Source organism: Leopardus geoffroyi, chromosome B3 (genome assembly GCF_018350155.1).
Source record: "Leopardus geoffroyi isolate Oge1 chromosome B3, O.geoffroyi_Oge1_pat1.0, whole genome shotgun sequence".
Classification (NCBI taxonomy): Eukaryota; Metazoa; Chordata; class Mammalia; order Carnivora; family Felidae; genus Leopardus; species Leopardus geoffroyi.
Window position 1 is genome coordinate 30,636,594 of NC_059337.1, and position 18,817 is coordinate 30,655,410.

The following is an 18,817-nucleotide window of genomic DNA, read 5'->3' on the forward strand; positions in this document are numbered from 1 at the left end:
GCAGGCAAGCTGTCCTGGCAGACCAGGTCCCACATAAGGACAAAGGGTCTGGAAACCGCTGACCCTCTCTTCCCTCACCGGCATTCCTCCCTGGATGTGGGGAAGCCCCAGGCGCTTTGCCGCCTGGGTGCCCCAGCTCATTGCTCCCTGGGCATGGGAGGCACCGATGCCGGAGCTGTTGCCATAATGGCCAGCAGGGCTGAGCCCAGAGCCACGGGCCAGGCTGGGCTGAGCACCCTCTGGCCGCCCAGGCCACGCAGGGGAGGGCCGGATGGTGGTCTGGGCTGGCAGGGAAGGGGCTGGCCCAGATGGCACTGCCCCCCACCTCAGGGCGTCCTGCACTCCCACAGCACTCCCACCCGCCCCTTCTCCCCCACCAGATTCAGGACCAGGAGAACAAAGGGGGATGCCTCCAGCACAACCAGGGACCGATGGCTCTGGGCTGGGATCCCAGGCAGGAACAGGAAGGGGACTGTCCACTGGGCCTGGCCCCACCCCTCCTCAAGTGGAAGCCACCTGGAGGGACACATCTTCTGTGGGTGCCTTGGCCACCTCACAGAGAGTGGGGAGGCAGAACAGGACACTCCCTCCTCACCTCCCTTTTCTCAGCTGGTTCCCACCTCCCACCGGCTGCCTCAGAATGAAAAGTGGGGCAGGAGGAGGTGAGAAACCGGGGCTGAAGACAGACAAAGGGAGGCCCCTAAAGGGTTCCTGGGTCCTCCACAATCCCAACTCCCTCTCCTGCACTCTTCCTACCCCCCATTTCACCTTCCTCCCCCCCCTCCTTGGGCACGAGCTGGAAAGGGGTTGCTCCTGATCAGGGGACGGAGCTGGTGCCCAGGCTGGAGCCCGTGGAGAAAACTGGTCCCTCGCCTGCATCCCCCAGCTAGCCAGTGCCCAGCGCTGGCTAGGGGTACCAGCGGCGGGGGGGGGGGGGGGGGGTACCTGGGATCTGAGGAGAGGGGCAGCCACCCCGCTGAGCAAGGGGCTTACCCTCCAGGATGAATGGTGCTCAGAAGGGGAAGGGGGACGCTGGACAAGCCGGACTAGGAACCCGGCAGGGCCCCTCCACAGCTCTGGGATCCCAGCTAGGCAACAAGGAATTTGTTGGGGTGGGAGAAAAGGGAAAGGAAGAGTCTCCATTTCTGAGGCTTGAGGAGGGTCAGATCTGTGACCCCAAAGAGGAATCTGGGTGGCGCTGGGGTGCCCCGCGGCCCCAGGAGGGCGCAACCGGGCCAACGGCGGCCCGCACGGGAGCGTGCTGCGGGGCTGCCCGCTCGGGGCTGGGCCGCGGCTGCCGGGCTCACCTGCATCTCGGGCGCACCGTCCGTCCGCTCGGCTCGGTCACCAATCGCATGTCTCCCCCGCCGGGCTTCAGCCCCTGCCCAGCCCCCTCCTCCGTCTCCTCCTCCTCGTCCGACACCTCCGCCCGGCCGTCCACGCGCCCTCGCGGGGCTGTCTGTCCGTCTGTCTGCCCCAAGCGGGCGGGAGCCGAGCCGGAGCCGGGGCCGGGGCAAGGGCGAGGGAGTGGGGAGGCGGGAGGCCGCGGCCCCGGCGGGCGGAGGGGCGGGCGCGCTCAGGACGCGCGACGCGGATTCGGAGAGCCTGGTTCTGCGCCCCGGGCCGGCCTGGAGCCGCCGCCGCCGCCTCTGCCGCTGGGGCCGGGGTCGAGGCCGGGCGCGCTCCGCAGCGGGGCCGGGGCCAGGGCTGAGGCCGGCAGGCAGCGGCCGCGCATGCTGCTCGGAGCCCCGCGCCGGGAGAGGGGCCGGAGCCGCGCGGGTGGGGACTCCGCGCGCTCCGGGGCCGGGGCCGGGACCCGCCGCCGCTGCCGCCTGCGCTGTCGCCGGCCGCCCGCTCCGGCTCCCGCACCGGCTCCCGCCCGGGCTCCGCGCTCTGCCGCGGCGCGGGGAGGGAGCGTGAGGAGCGAGGAGCGAGCCGGGGAGGGAGGAGGGACCGAGGGAGGGAGGGAGCAAGCGAGCGGCGGGAGCCGGGCGGGGGAGGAGAAGGCGCGGCCGCAAAACCAAGGAGGGGGGAGGTGGGGTGGGGGGCCAGTGTTCTTTCAGCAGAGGGGGCGGAGAGCGAGGAGCGCCCCAACCACTGCCCTGCACGGATGGGGCAACGAAACTGGCAGTGGGGACGCAGGCGAGGGGCGCGCCAGGCTCGCGCCTCAGCCCGCGCCCCGGAGCACGAGCCCCGCACCGGCCGCGCCCCTCCGAGTCCCGGGCCAGCCCGACCCAGGGGAGTCCGGGCTACGGTCCTCCCTGAGTATGTGCACGCACCCTCTTGTGTGGCCACATACGTGTGCATGTGAGCACGTGAGTGTGTTCACACGTGTTAACCAGGGTCACTGCACACTGCCGTGTGGACGGACACAAGCACGTGAACGGGCAAGGCTCCCCACCCAGCCAGGGTTGTTTGGAGGACGGCGTGGGAAGGGTCAGGCCCGGAGCCTCTGTCCTGCCCCTCTTCTCCAAATGTTCGCGAATCTCTATAGGGTCCACATCCTGGCGGCCTGGGGGCCAGGCAGGTAGAGAGGGAAGCTCCGCTGGAACGCGAGGAAGGCGCGCCAGCTCCGCTGCTTTGCCCCTAGAGGGGTCTTGCCCCGCCCTTTGCAGCCCGGCTCCCCGCCCAACCTGGCTTCTTGTCCAGCAGAGGGCAGCAGGCTGCTATGGCCGGCTCTGGCCACCCGCACTGCACCCAGAGACCAGCAGAGGGCAGCGCAGAGCCTCAGTCTGGGCCCGCTGTCCCTCCGATCCCAAAGATCCAGGGGATTCTGGGCTGGGGCCACAGACTTAGATGGGCCCAGAGAATGGGACCTCTCCTCAGACATCCAGATCCTTCTTGATCAGCATATGCAAAGAGAATCAACTGGAGGTGGTGTCTTAGCAGTCTGCAGAGTTAACTACCACCCTTAGGAACTCGCCAGCTTCCACGTCCCTTCCACCTCCTTGAAAGCCATTTGTCCTTTCGCACTAAGCTAGTTTGATTAGAATAAGCATCCATGCTGACACCACCAGGCACATTCGACCCTTCTTCACTGTTTCTTCACAGCCCATTAGCGCATTAGTGCCCCTGACGCTGTGTACCCCACAGGGGTAGGGGTTCTGGCACGTCAAGAAGGAAGTTGAGTCCGGGGAGGCAGAGGCTGACCCAAGGCCTCTCAGTCTCTCAGACAAACCACAGGATCCCGCTCCCAGTGCCCCCGCCCCCAGCAGAGCCTGCCCGACATTCAACAGATACTGGCTGGCACGGAGGGGCTAGGAGTCTCCCCTTACTCCCAACACCATCTTGTATCTCCACTGTTCAGCCTCACACACACAGCCCAAAGAGTTGCACAAACCTTCTGTCCCAGCTAAACAGATTCTGGGTACTTCTCAGTCCCACTGCCACACCACTGTCTGGACAGTCCTGCCTGAAAAACCATCCCCTGTCTTCCGTACTATGTCCATCCTCATCCTAGGCCTAGCTGGAGCCCCTCCTAGCAGGTGCGGATGCTGTGGCGCGCACTCTACATTCATCCTCCAACAACCCTCCAAGGAGGCGCTGTTGTTCCCTGGTGACAGAGAGAAGGAACCCCAGGCTCAGAGAGATTACAGGACCTGCCCGCGGTCACACAGCTAGTAAAGCCTAGAATGGGAATTCGAGTCGCCTTCCAGAACTAAGTAAACCAGTAGGGGGCAGGCTTGGCAGAAGGACTTACAGGTGGGCGGGGAAGAGGGGAGGCGGCACAGGTGTCCTGTCCCTTCAAGAGCCCAGCGCAGGCGGCTCCCTGCCCCTCAACTCTCAGCTGCCTGGACCCCCTTCCCAGGCTCCTTGGCTCCCCCACCCCGGCTGCTGGTGAGTTACCCGTGAGCTCCCGCCCTCCCGCGCCGCCTCCTCCCACCAGCCCGACAGGAATAGACGCTCTCTAGCTCCTGCGTAAAGGCTCCGCCAGGCGCCCGGCGGGCGCACAGACCCGCTGGGGGGCGGGGGCGGGGGCGGGGGCTATTCCTGGTGCGGCGACTGACGCAGGCCCAGCGCGGCCACGGCATCTCCACCCCCGACTCACCTGCTCCCCGCCTCAGTGATCTCGGAGGAGGAATGGGGGAGAGCCCACTGCCCCCACCCCCAAACCCCAGATACTGGCCAAGGAAGTCAGCGTCCAGGGACGGGGTCTTCTGGGGCCCACAATTATCCCTTTGAGCCTTGAGGCGGCAGGAGTGACCAAAGAGCTGCGTCTGGAAGGAACTGCCCCACAGCCTTAGTTCTCCATGATACACAGTATCCAGGCCATTCCCCCTTACGGTCTCTCCAAGAGAGGTGACCCCTCGCAGCACTCGTTTTATTTCATCAATGGAAACAATGGGGTGGGGGAGGATTTAGGGGAAGAACTTGGAGAAAAGGCCTTTTTGAGGGTCCAGCATGGGCCTGGTGAGGGTGCTGGCCCCTGGCCTTGTCACTCAAAGACCCCATAAAAGGGTGAGGAGGTCTGTCACTGGGTCCTCACCCAGTCAGAGGTCTCTGCATGAGCTGTCGGAGTAGCTCCTACTGAGATCCCTCTCAGGGATCTCAGGGCCATGGAGAACGTGACACACTGCAGTGGCCTGGTCCAAGGCTTAACTGACACAACCAGGGGATTATACCCTGGAGCTACAGCTGAAGAATGTTCACCCGCACTTTCAGGCCCTAGTCCTTACTGGTTCACCTGCCTGGTGAGCCCTCTGGCTGGATTCCACCTGTGCTTCAAGACCAGACTAAGACCATTCTCTTCTGTTCTGTCTCCCCTCCCCAAACTGAAATGGCCTTAGAAGCAAGGCCCTAGTGTCCTTCCTCTCTGTCCTCACAATCGGAGCTCCCAAGAGCAGGCCTGAAACTACCTGTCTCACAACTACCTGGGTGGGCACAGAGCAGATCCCGGCTTCAGGGTGAAAACTCAGCAGGTCCCAATAAAGCAGGAGCTGCTGGCTGGGAGAAGCAGCCAGCCTGCAGTAGCCTGAGTGGTAAGAGCAAAGCAGAGAAACTAGAATGGGTTTGCCAGGGGACTCTGGAGGAGGGGACAGCACCCTCTAACATTTACTCAGCTCCTATTGTAAGCCAGGCTCTGAGCTATACCTTATATACTTCTCACTTCAAGATCGGTACTGCCATCCCTATTGTACAGATGAAAAACCGAGGCTCTGGGAGGGCTGGTATCTTGCCCCAGTTCACTTCGTAAGAGGTAGAGCTGGGCCTCGAAGCTCAGCATGTGTCTGATGTCACAGCGCAAGCTCTGCTCTCCCCCACTCTGGGAGGCTGAGGAGGCAGGAGGAAGGGCCAGTTCCCCAGGGCCCAGGAAGGAACGGGTGGCACACACAGGCCTGCCTGTATGCCTGCTCTGTGCTGGTGCTGCCTGCTTGTATCCCAGCAGCTCGCGGAGTTTTACGATGATGATTATTTCTGAAGCCACTTGAAATTAATGACAGCTCTAAAATGGCTGGGACAGTGGAGTCATTGCTGAGACCTCTAATTAGCAAGAAAAACGGAGACCAGGAGCCAGGGAGGCGGGTGGGGGCTGGGCAGGCAGCACAGGGCATGGAGCAGGGTTGGGAGCAGGATAGAGCCAGGATCCAGCAGGAGGTCCCTGTGGAGCCGCTGGACCCCATGTCCCACTTAATGCCACAGATTTGATGCTAAGCACTCTTAATAACTTGCTGTGTGACCTTGAGGGGCCACTGCCCCTTCCTGGGTGAAAGCTTTCCCAGCTGGGTAATGAGGGGTTGGCAGGGGTGGGGTGGTGGTGTCTCTGGGCTCAGGGCTCTGTGGCCCCACCTAGACAGTGGGGTGAATGGGATGTGGCCTTGAGAGGGAGCTCCTTGAAGGACTCTGAGTTCCTAGAAGGCTGAATCCCAGGAGCTGGGGGCACTGTAGCCGTCCGGGAGCCATAGCGGGAGCCCTATACTCCCCTCTGGCAATGGCAGCCCTCTATGCTGGGGTTGCTGAGGCCGCAGGTATAATGAAGTCCTAAAGACTCAGGCTGGAGTGAAGTGGATCAGAAAGTGGCAGAAAATCCATAGGTCAGAGCCCTGCGCTGGTGCAGCTGCGGGAGCGGGTGGGAGACGGGGGGCCTGTGGGGGGGCTGGCAGGAAAGTCCCCCTAGGAGGTGGGCCTGGAGCTGTGGCCAGGGTTAGGACCTCCTTGCCCCCTCTTAAGCCCCTCCCCAAGCCAGAAGGGACTCAGGGATGCCAGGGTCGCACTTAGGCATGTTATAGAGGGTCAGGCCCAGGAACCTCCAAGTAAAAGGACGCTCGTCCCGGTGCATCCCAGCTCCTGTCTTCTGGGTCCTGCATCGGGTAGCCGACTACAGGGAAGGGCACTGGGGCCCAGCTGGAGGGGACTCTGCACAGTGGCTGGCTCCATTGGATGTGGACATGTGCTAATCGACATGGAGGGATACCCACTGTGGCCAAGGCTGAGGCCAAGACTCCAAGGGCAGAGGTGTAGAAAGCCCTCCATCACTTCCTTAGGGTACCCTCTTCCAAGGGCAGCCCCCAACTCAGGCACGTCTTACCACTGACAGCTTTCTCAGGCTCCCAACCCATTTCCTCCAACCTTTCCCCTCTTCCCTTTCCATTCAGGGCTCTGTGTGGCCCCTTCCTTCCAGAAGCCTACTCTGAGCACCTCAGTCTCCTGCTCTGTATCCTTGAGTACCTCTCTGGGTCTCAGTTTCCTCCTTTGGAAGATGGAATATCAGTAGAACTCATCTCATGGGGGATGGTGTGAGGATCTCATATATATCCAGTACTTGATGCTGGGCCTGGCACACAGTAGGTGCTTGATAAATGTAGGCACGCAGTAGGTGCTTGATAAATGGTTATTACACTGTCATGGCTGCTCTCTGCTCCTTGACCCTGCAGCCCCTCCTCTGTAAAGACAGGGGTCCACCCTAAGGTTCCTTTCAGCATTCTCACTAGGAGAGGCCTCAACCAAGTTCGTCCTCTGAGAATCAGGAACACCCTGAAGGCAGGGATTGATCTTGTGTCTCCTCCAATTTCTGCAGAGAGCCCAGAGCCCTGATTCCAGAGGGGCTGATGTGTGCAAATTAAACTCCACTAAAATCCACTAATCAGGAAGGACCAATGGTTCTCCTGCAGAAGGAGGCCAGGGCATGGGAGCAGGGGCACACGAGTCCTCAATTCTCACTTCCCCTTATCTCGGGGCCTTGGTCACCCATGCCTCCACTGGAAATGTTCTAGCACCCGTGACATTCACTTATCTAGCAGCAATATAGGCACTAGCCCCCACTGCTTGGAATCGCCCTGAGAACTGGGGGAAACCAAAAGGCTCCTGGGAGACCCAAGGAGCCCTGTAAGGAGCTAAGGTCTGGGGATCGGCCCTCACTCAGCCTGGCCACAGGGCCCTGCTGGGCTGGGTGCCTGCTTGCTGCCCCCATAATAGCTGAGAAGCAGGAAATTTGTCTGGGGCCGTGAAGGAGCTCATCAGCCCTGCTGACCCGAAGTCCCTCCAGGGGAATACCTGGTGTTCCTGACCTTGCAGTTCGCTCTCCTTAAAACCCAGGGAAATGTGCACTCCACTAGAAAACTAAAACAAAAAATCCCAAACCACGAAGACACCCAAATGACGAAATTGAGAGCAAAAACAAAACTAACAAACAAAAAACACAAAAAGCAGTTTATAAAAGGGACCACCCCCTGGCTCCTTGGGCTTGGCAGAGCAGCCTCTCCTGAGAGCCTGGGCTCGGCTGTCCCCACGGATCATGTCAGGGGGGCACTTGAGCTAATGTGTGCAAACAGGCAGCGCTATTAGCAAATCCATTCATTAAGCGCCTGTCTAGAGTTCTGTTGTGCAGCAGACTTATTTATTAAGTCGGAACCTGTTATTAACTTAAGCCAAAGGCAGCGGTGGTGGCTCGGGTGTCTAGCCTTAGAGCCTTGAGTTCCAGTTCTGTCTCTAACTGCTGTGTGACCCTGGGAAAGTCACTGTACCTCTCTGAGCCTCAGTCGCCCTGTGATAGGCAGCCCCGAAGATGACTCCCAATGGTCCCTACCTTCTGGCATGCAATCCCCTCCCCTTGAGTGTGGGCTGGACTAATTGAGTTACTTCTTTTAAAAAAATTTTTTTTTAATGTTTATTTTTGAGAGACAGGGAGTGTGCGAGCGGGAGAGGGGCAGAGAGAGAGGGAGACACAGAATCCGAAGCAGGCTCCAGGCTCTGAGATGTCAGCACAGAGCCCGACATGGGGCTCGAACTCACGAACTGTGAGATCATGAACTAAGCAGAAGTCGGACGCTTAACCAACTGAGCACCCCGGTGCTCCTGGACTAACTGAGTTATTTCTAATGAAGAGAATAGGATGGCATATCACTTCTGAGATTAGGTTACAAAAAGACTGGCTTTCGTCTTGGGTACCCTCTCTCCATCACTTGCTTGTTCGTGATGACAGATCCCAGGTGCCAAGTATTATTAGCTGCCCTGTTGAGAAGCCCACATGGAAGGGAACTGGTGTCTCTAACCAGCACCCCATGATGCCCTGAGAACCGCCAATACCCACATGAGTAAGCCTGGAAGCAGACCCTGCCCAAGTCGAGTCCTGAGATGACTGATACTCTAACAGCTGGAATGCAGCCTTGTGAGAGCCCTTGAGCCAGAGGCCCCCAGCTAAGCCTCACCTGGATCCCTGACCCACAGAAACTGTAAAATAATACAGATTTGTTTAAATTTTTTTTTCAACGTTTTTATTTTTATTTTTGGGACAGAGAGAGACAGAGCATGAACGGGGGAGGGACAGAGAGAGAGGGAGACACAGAATCGGAAACAGGCTCCAGGCTCTGAGCCATCAGCCCAGAGCCCGACGCGGGGCTCGAACTCACAGACCGCGAGATCGTGACCTGGCTGAAGTCGGACGCTCAACCGACTGCGCCACCCAGGCGCCCCCAGATTTGTTGTTTAAAGCCATTAAGTTTTGGGGTGATTTGTTATGAGGCAATAGATAACTAATACATACTCCATGCGTGAGATGGGCAAAAAATTTCTTTCCCCCAACGTGGCTGGGGGCATTGAGATAATTCAGGCAAAGTGTGTCCTGCCAGTCAAGTTGAGAAGCGGCACGCAACTTAGTGGTTATCAAGAGAAGTTGAAAAGATGCCCACTGTATGGTATATACCCTGGAGAAACATTCACAAGACAAGTACAGGGATTTTCACAAATGTGCAGAATGTACTAGTGAGAAACTAGAAGCACCCTAAATGCCCACCACTAGGAGAAAACATGAACAAAATGCCATGTAACCCCACACTGGAATACTACCCAGCACCGAGACGGACAAGCTGGAACTACATGCGCCGGCGTGGGGATCTCGCAAACACAATGCCGAGAAAAAAAACCCCAAAGATATGTACAAGATGGTACTGTTCATACAGGGTTTTAAAACAAGCCCCAAACCCTATAAACTGTGTGTGGACACTACATATATAAGCAAAGTCTAAAAACATGCATATGTTCAATACCAACCCCAGGGGAGTGCTCCCTCTGGAGAGAGAAGAAGGGAAGAGGTAGAGACATGCCTATCCCGAACCCCACACTCCGGGGCACTCAACCTGAGTGGACACGGTGGTTCTAAGCAACACATTTAATCCCCTTAACAGTCCCATGGGTCTATTCCATTATTATTCCTTCTTACGGTGGAGGGTCTCTGGGGAGACATTCTTGGGCTTTCAAGTCCAGTGGGAGGCCAGGGCTCGGTTCCTCACTCTGCCATCAACTTGGGGGAGGCCACATCACCTCCCTGGCCTCGGTCTATTCTTCTGTAGCATGGGAGAGATTCGTAGGTACAGATTGAGGTGCTGGGAGTCTTGACTGATCAATCTGGAATATTTTCAGGGCTCCCGTGAGCCAAGCGTGGGGCCCGCTACATGGCAGAGGAGACTAAAAACAAGCAGGTGTGGACAAGAGAAGGTGTGCCTAAGAAGATTCGATTCAACACATTTCAGTTCGATTCACAGACCATGGCTGACATTAAGGAATATTGCTTGAGCACCTATGACATGGTTGGCCTTGTATTAGGTGCTTTTATAAATTATCTCACGTTAAGCCTCAACCACAACCCAGCAAAGTAGGAACCGTTATTATCTCCATATGCCCCCTTCCACATCCAATATGGCCAGTGAGGAAACAGGACCAGTAACTTCCCCAGGTCAGCAACAGAGCTGAGATGGTCAGAATTTGCCCTCCCTCCATCTTCACCTGCCCTCTGTTTGGTGCTGGGGGCTAGATGGAGGGCCCAGGCTTTTCTGTCCTTTGGGGGATTCCAACCCAGCCCAGGAGGACCTGGAGGAGATTCAAGGACAGGGAGATGTGTGGTGGGTGCAACCAAGACAGGTTTCCTGGAGGGGAGGGCGTGGGCGTTTCAGTGGGCCCACTGGTGGTGAGGGAGGTGGGGGATCCATCCATCCCTTTACCCATCCATTCACTCCTACACTCAATAAACATTTGATACAGCATTCTCGGTGCCCCAAAGAGCCCATGGTCTAGCGTGCAAGACTTAATGTAGTGTGATCCAGGTGGAGATGAGGAGAGTGTGAGGAGATGCACAGAGGAGGCAGGACAGATAACCAGCAGGTGGTGATGGCTGAGCTGAAATCCAAAGGCTAAGTAGGAGTCGACCAGCTCTATGGAGAGCCGGGGACAGTGTCTGAGCAGTCTGACAGTGTCTGGCAGGTGCAAAACCCTGACCCTGGGATGGTGGAGACAGACAGCTGGCTCTTAAGAAGGCCAGCACCGGCCAAGGCAGTTCTAGTTCAGCTGAGAGGGGGTGCGGAGCCGAGGCTACCACAATCTGTCTCCCAGGTATGGTGTCTTTCTGCTGCATTCCCCAACCAGCTGGGTCCCTCTGCCAGCTCAGCCCTGTCGGGCAGGCTGGGCCCCTCTCCAGAGGGACTAAGAGCAGAGGAGTTCGAACCATCACGGTGCATATAATTATGTGCAAAAATGAAGGTGAGCTCCTTAATAATTGATGGTGGGAGAGAGTAAATATCGGCAGAGACACCCGGCTGCATCGCCCCGTCCCGTCTGGCTGGGACCCAGGGCGGCCGCCTGGCCACTAATATGCCCATAAATTATTGAAGTTATAAAAGAGAAAGCAGGTGTCATGTCGCACCCATAAACAGCTTGTTAGCTAAGACTAACAAAGAGGCGGCTGGCCGCCAGGCATTGCATGGGCTCCCCAACACCCATTCTGATTGTAGAGGGAGATGGATGAGGGTGGGTATGGAGAGAGCCTGAGAGACCGGCTGGCCCCGCTCCCCACCCCCTCCCTCATCCTGACCCACTGGGGAATCAGGCGGTACTGAGGAGGTCCACAGCCACGAAGAGCCAGAAACGGACCGGGAGCGCTCCATCACTGCAGCGTGCAAGCGGAGGCTGGCCGGACCTGCCGTGGAGGATGTTACAGGAGGCTGAAGAGCCCTGAGGGCCCGCCCAGCCTGATGGGCTGAGGCCAATGCTGGCAAGAACTGGATGCCAGGGCCAGATCCACATGGCACACAGCCCAGGGAAGTCACTTGCTGGCTTGTGACCTTAGGCAAGTCACCTACCCTCTCTGAGCCACTTTGCGTTCACACTATCCTGGGACAGTCAAGCCTACCCTGGAGGACTAGGAGCAGGGTCCTAGGAGAATTTGTATGTGACACTCTGGGTGCAGAGGGCGCTGCCTCGTCACCCCAATCTTGCGGGAGCTCCTAACGAGGCTTCCCTGTGCTAGACTCTCCTTCCGCTCCATGAAGGCCTGCATCCAGGACATTCGGAGAACGGGGAAGATAGCTGAGGAGGGGGAAGGTGTCCAGCCACCGGCGCTTGGCCCGCCCTAGGCTCCACCACACATGGCGCATCCACACCCCCAGGGAGCAGAGGAGGAAGGTGGAGGTGAGGCTCTGGAGGCACAGCTGCCAACAGAGAGAGGCCTCACCCGGGACAGGGAGGGAAAGGAGGGATGGATGGGAATGCTGGCACTTTGGCTCTTCAGGGATGACACGCTTGGCACCCCACTGTCTCTCTGGCTGGGGGGTCTTCAGTCTCTGGGTACTTCCTTTAGGGAAGTGGAACCACGCAGCCCGATTCGGGGCCTCGGGTGCCCGTGTTGTGCTCAGCTCTGCTGAGGGTCACACAGGGCAAGAGGAGGCAGTCCAGGCCCAGGAAGGCCCCCTCTCCCCAGCCTGGCCCTAAATGAGGCAGCCAGGTCACCCACAACCTGTTGGAGGCCACACAGGGAGCAGGGCTGGGCGTGTCACCTGGCTTTGGGAAGCAGACAGGCTCCTCTTCCCAGTCCTGAACCATCCCCCAGGAGTACATTAGTTCTGTGAGTGGGTTCCTTCTCCCAGAGGAAAGAAGGGAATCCCGAAAGTTCTTATCAGCTACGCTTTGGGCTGGGCCTCTCCTCTGGGGGTCCTTTCTGCACCCCTTGCCTTATTTTATGCAGCCGTGGTCTGTCCCACAGCAGCCTGTTTTGCACATGGACAGAGAGGCACCATGGCTGCCAAAGGGCACACAGCAGGTCACCGCCGGAGGCTGGCGCCTCGGCCTCCTGCCTCTCCCCATATTGGACTCAGTCCCGGGAGGAGGTGGGGAGATGCTCAAACTCATGCTCATTCTCCACGCTCAGTGTCATGTTGTGACAACTGGGACAAGCGCTCTGACAGCTACTGTGGCGTGGCATTCTCAGGAGCTCTCCTCCTGCCCAAGAATTCCCGGTCCTTGGCACCTGCCCACCCATCACCTGACCAGTGGGATACGGACAGATGGGGCAGGTGCCTGTAGTGACAGCCAAACGGCTGGGCAGAGAGGGACAGCTCTTGGGACTGGGTGCTCGCTCTGAGTCTCCTCTGAGAGGGGACATCTTGTGCCCAGGATTACGCAGGTCACGTGTGGGGGAGCTGGAACATGTCTGTCTGGCTTCAAAGCCTGCACTGAATGGATGGGGAGGGGGGAGCACACAGCAAGAGCAGGGATGAGGCCACCGACTGTTACAAACCACTGAGCAGGGGGTGTACTTTTGGGGATGGGCTGGTCAGGTCAGGCCACAGCTCCTCAGGCCCCCCAGAATTCAGCATTAGCCCTTCTCTGACCTGTCAAGGATCCATCCTTTTCGGTCTCTCTCTCTCCCTCCACCTCTCTGGGTCACTTTCCTTCATGCAGAGGGCCAAGGGGAGAGAAGGCAGGCTAGACCCCAGGACAGGGAACAGGGGCCCTACTCAGGCCCCCTGGATGGTTCGGGAAGCTGAGAAGGAATGGGGAGCAAGAAGGCTCGTGTACTGGACCAGGTGGGAAGGCAAGGCTATCCAGGGCTTCAGGGGAGAACCGAGACCCCGAGGGTAGGACAACCTCAAAGTCAGGAAGGGCCCTCCGTCCTCCTGTATCTGGGTCAGACCTTGATAAGGACTGCTGGAACTACCCGCAGTGGTCAGGTTACCCTGAAGGGTGAGAGGCCCACAGGCACGCGGAAGGTGGGCACCCAGGGAGGAAAGCCCGGGAGGCTCAGGTCCCGGGGCTTCTGCAGGGCCACTTCTGGCTATGTGAGCCTGCACTGCCTTCCCTGCCATTCTTGGGTGTGTGCCACCCTGCCAGTCATAGCATGGGGTGCAGGGAGGGAAGCACGGCAGGTGGCCCATCCCAAGGCCATGGTTGAGGGTTTGTACCCTGGGAGGAGCCACAGCACTGACAGAGGCAGCAAGCCAAGGGAAAATCTCAGGCGGGGACTTGGGAGACAAGGGGTGTCCTTCCTGAGAGGCTGGTGCCACCCCCGCCCCCCGGCAGGATACCTGGGGTTTTGCTCCCCCCCCCACTTCATCTCTCTCTAGTATGGGGCTAGGTGCGGGGGGGGGGGGGGATGATATCTGCGAACAGGGAAATGGGTGACGGTGATAAGCGGGAGAATCTTCTGGAATATGGACCCCTCTGGGCAGAGCACTCGGGCAAGTCCCTTCACCTGCTCCAAAGGGTCATGAAATTACTGAGATAGATAATCCATTCCGAGCCCTGGGAACTGGGCCCAGCATACACTCAGCCCTCGAGAGGGCAAGCCATTATGACTGTGAGTCTAGTAGGTGCAGTGGTGCTTTGTGTGCAGATCCGGTTTTTGTTGTTGTTTAAGTGTCACTGTGTTGTGTTGTAGATCTGTGCTGTGTGTGCCACTGTTAAACAAGACGTGTCACTCAGCTGTGTGTGTCCTGAGTGGGACTCTTCTGCATTTCCCTCCATTCGCCAAGGCTCCGCAGCCCAGACGGAAAACGCAGGGCCTCATTTAGGGCTTCCCAGCTGTGCTGGAGCAGTATCCGGGGTCTGTATGGAGGCAGTGCCCTCCCTCTCTGTCCCTTCTCTGTCCATGTTGTCCTAGGAGCCCAGGAGGCCAGGTTGGTGAGGGGGTACCCTGGTTCCCGGGGTCCCGAGGGCACACCTGAGCATCTATCTGCTCCTTCTGGGCCCACCTGTTTGTGGCATTTCTGTTACTTGGGAAATGAGGCTGACATTGGTGGCAGTGTGAGTGACACCAAGAGGGTAAGACAGAGCCCAGCACATGCACCCCTGAGATGACAGCCCCAGAGCAGGGCTGAGCAGGGGACAGACTGAGCCCTGGCCAACTTCTCACTGGCCATTCCTGAAGCTGATGGATACAACGCTGGCTCCCTCAATCTCTCAGCAACACGTGCAGAAGGGGCTGTTGTGCCCATCTCACAGATGAGAAAACTAAGGCTCAGACAGGTGAGGTGACTCGCCTTGTTGACGCCAAAACCAGCAGCCAGGCCTGATGCTCGTGACAGTCATAGAGGTTTGGGGTCAGATGGGGGGGCCCTCGGGTGGAATCCTCTCCATGGGGTAAGTGACGTGAGGCTCAGGCTGGCAGCCCTAGGTGGATAGATCTGGAAGGCAGACAATGGGAGAGCCCCCACACTCTCAAACCAAAACACATACATTCAGGCAGTGTGTTCACACCACCTGCTAGGGCGTGAAAACCAGCCATAAATACCTGCACTGTCGTGGTGGCTCATCAGACAAGTGGGGAGAGAGGCCTGGTGTGCCCTCAGGAAATTTCCCAGTGACTCACAGACTTGTGGACCTCTCTGTGCACACCCAGACATTCCTCCCCCATGCACACACCCCTGGAACTCACTTGTTTGGGAGCCTCTGTCCTCCTCCCAAAGAGAAGAGGGCGAAGAAGACCACCCACCCACTCCCAAAATCAGGGGGCTGAGGGGGCTGGAAGGAAGAAGCCCTGGCCAGCCAGCTTGCAAAGACCTCCTGTATCACAGCCCGGGAAGCAGGGACCAGGGAGGGTCCCCAGGGCGCACAATGGGGTGGGTAGGATGGGGTGGGATGGAGGGCTGACCGTGAGGCTGGTTCCTTCTCGCTGTGTCATTCTGTAGTCTGCCCAAGCAGTAGGCGGAAGGGTGGACCTCACGACCACCGGTGCCCAGCTCTCTCCCCACTCAAACTTGGCAGGAACATTGTCACATTTAGTTAACGTGCTGGAGGCTAGGGGGTGGGGTGGGTGTGTCCCTGCACATGTCATGGTTAAGGATAAATGCCAGCTAATGTCTGAAGTGCAGGAAGCATCATGAACAAATTCAGGCCTCCTGGTGGCCCTCCCATCCCCAGGCGGCTTCAACTGGCCCCTCACACTTGCAGAGCTGCTGTCTTCACACGTCTGTATGCCTTCACTCACTCTCTACCTGCACATGCCTCACAGGTCGCACTAGAGAGCTGGCTCCAGACCCACTTTAGAGAGGCTGATGGCCGTTCCTTAGGCAAGAAGTTAGTTCTCAGAACTAAAGAATAAAGAGAAGCAAAGTTTAACACCTTGCTGATAGCTCTCCCCTTGTGGTGGACATTGGCCAGCCTTACTCAGGTGTGGAAGAAGAGACAGCCAGAAGATAAGATCCCAAATGCCCCTCTGATGCCTCTACGGCCTAGGGGAGCCAGTGAATGAGCTAGTGCATGAGCAGGCCTCCATTTCCCCATCTGTACATTGGGGCAGCATGGTCTAGCCTGCCTGCTTCATGCAGGGGCCAGCGACATGAGGATGGTGTAGGGTCTTCTGCAAGAGCTCGGTGGCGGTGTGAAAGGGCAGACCCCCAGCGGCAGAGGGGGCAAATACACCTGTAGAGGCAGTATGGCCATCAGGATTCTTGGCAATAGCCCGGGACCCACAGCATGGGGAGGAGGACCCCAGGGTCAGTAAAGGCGCCGATTGCTCCTGCCCGCACTCTAAGCTGCATGTCTGGGAAGTGTGTGTGGACCAGGCCTGCGGCCCTGAAGGGACCCCACCCGTATGCACAGCCCCCAGCCCACCCCACCATACACCAGCCTGCAGGAGGACCTGGGAACGCACACAGAGGCACCACCCACCCTGGGCACACATGCTGGCATACTCTGGTTCTGTCCCCATAAGGAGCCTGTCCCTAGTGCCCTGCTGTCATGGCAACCAAGAGAGCTGAGTCGGGGGCGGGGACGGGGAAGGAGGAGAGGGGTGAGGGGAATGGGCTGTGGCTCACAATTCATGAAGAGGGCAAGCTCTCCTTCCCTCCTCTTCGTGCCCCCAATTTAGGTCACAAATCTACGAGCAGGTAGAGCGGAGCATGAACCACTTTCAGGAGAGTCAGAGCAGAGGCCAACCAACCCTCTCTCCTGGGAGCATAAACCCACATTCAGGGGAAGATTTGAGGGCCAGCCCCTGGCGCAGACATCACCCCATGCTGAGCCTCCCAGGATTATTCACCCATCTTCCACATGACCCGAAGTTCCAGCAGGAAAGATTTCCTCCACTGGGCCTCTGAGGAAGCTCTGTCTCCAGGATCACCCCAGGAAGGGTGGGGACTTTGATGGCCTTAAGTGCCTGGCCTGGGATTAGCTGACCAGCCAGGGAGGGTGTGTTCCTCTAAAGTGGGCCCTGAAGGCAGCCACAGACCCTGGGGGAAAATTAAAATGCCTCACACTTTCTAAGCATTTACTCTGCACCAGGCACCAGGACCGTTCTATATTCTAGGCATTAACTTCTTTCATACTCTCAAGAGCAAAATGAGGAAAGCTCTGGGAGTGTCCCCATTTTACAGGTGAGGAAACAGAGGCACAGACAGGCACAGTAACTCACCCAAGGTCGTAGAGGAGGAGGTGGCAAAGCTGGGACTGGCACTCTGAGTACACTCTAGCTTAAGAGTGTGGAGCTGTGGGCAGGGCCCCTGGCTGGTGGCAGGGGACTTAGAACCCATATAGTCTTACTGCCTATTTTCCAGGCACTGATGCTGAAGCCAGGGGCCAGTTTCCCTGGTTGTCTCCCTAGTGGGAGTGCAGGGATGGGCAAATGGCCAGGTGGAGGCTCTCAGACCAGGCCCTGCTATGGTCTCCAGGCTGTCTTGCCCCCCGGTAGGAGGTACTAGGAAGCCAGAGCTGAAAGGGTTCTGGTCCATCTGCCAGAGCACAGGCCAGAGGAGAGGGAGGCCCAGCTCACAAGAAGGGCTGACACAAGGTGGGTAGTGATCAGAACAGGAAGGGAGGAGAGATGAACCCTGGGAAGGGGGAATCCCAGGGGTCTCCCTGGAGCAGGCAGTCTTGCAGGACTGGTAAAGTCCTGACATGCAGAGAGGGGAACAGACATTCTGGGAGGAAGAAACAAGGTGTAAGATACAGAGGCTGGACAGAGTGGGGTCTGTACAATGTTGATCCACAGAGTGCCTACCCTTGCCCAGCACGGGGTCAGAGTAAGTATATGCCAGAGGCCGAGTGGGAGCCTGGAAATTCCTCTCCAGGGTCTCCCTCCCCAGCACTGAGGCCAGTGTTTAACTCATTGCTGAGATGCATCAATTTCCAAAAGGCCCAGGGGCCTAAGGGCCCCCTCAGGTTGAGCCAGGAAGACTCATAAAGACACCCATTGTTAAGACCTCAGATGGCTTCTTTCATTGGCACTACCTTTGAACCTAGGTTCTGGTGGACAGGCAGTGGCTGGTGGCTCCGAGCAGGTGCTGGGTCCAATGGCGGTCTTGTTGAATGTTGTTCCAAGCAGCCCAGGAAATGCCCTGGTAAAACCTGGCAGTCCTCTGTTGCCACGCCCCATGCCCTTCTCTTTCCTGTCTGCTTTGCCCTTCCCTCCCTGCACCCCACCCTTCTTTCTTTGTGTCTTTCTATCATTGTTCCTTTATTTGATTTTCAGCCCTCAGCACTTTTTCTGAAAGGGAACAGCTGGGCTGCTGGAGTCATGGAGGAAATAGTTTTTTGACTACTTTGCAGAATCCCCTTCTCTATGAAAACTGACACCACCATTGCTAACTGATGGACGGACAGCGAGAGATTTATTTCCTTGCTTCCTTCTTCCCTCCCTCTCTCTGTTCTAGGATGTCTAGGAAAGACAGGGCCAATGGACAGCAGAGGGGGAGAGGGGATGGTAAGTTGGGGGGACTTTGGTATCAGATGGCAGCTGGGCCCCCAGTAGCATCATTAACCCCATTTTGCAGATGAGAAGACTGAGCACCAACATCACCCAGACACAAAAATAATTACAATATTAACATCAGCCGTAGAGCTAGCATTTAAGGAGCACTTGTTGTGCACCAGGCACTGTGCTGGACACTTCGGGTACAATGACCCTTATGAGGCAGGTACATTACTGGCCCTGTTTTATAGGGGGGAAAACCGAGGCTCACAGAAGGGAAGTCACTAGCCCAAGGCCACACACCTGGGCCAGTAGAGCTGGAATCCCACCCACGCAACCATGTATTCGGCCATTCTGCCAACTGCACCCCTCCCCCCACTGCAGGAAAGTGGGAGAACCGAGACTTGAACCCACATTTGTCAACACGGT

The 18,817-nt window shown here is 57.9% G+C and overlaps 1 protein-coding gene across 2 annotated transcripts in view; it reads right to left on the reverse strand.

Annotated features, from left to right (window-relative positions):
* The window catches only part of LINGO1 (leucine rich repeat and Ig domain containing 1), a 76,456-nt gene that overhangs the window by 16,270 nt on the left and 41,369 nt on the right, over positions 1-18,817 (reverse strand). The window contains exon 1 of one of the 2 annotated variants that reach the window (XM_045449005.1): positions 1,308-1,914. The exons of the other annotated variant lie outside the window; for it this stretch is intronic. Coding sequence (XP_045304961.1) covers positions 1,308-1,313 — 6 coding nt within the window. The 5' untranslated portion in view covers positions 1,314-1,914. Of the gene's footprint in view, positions 1-1,307; positions 1,915-18,817 lie in introns of those variants that run through there. 2 annotated transcript variants of the gene reach the window in all.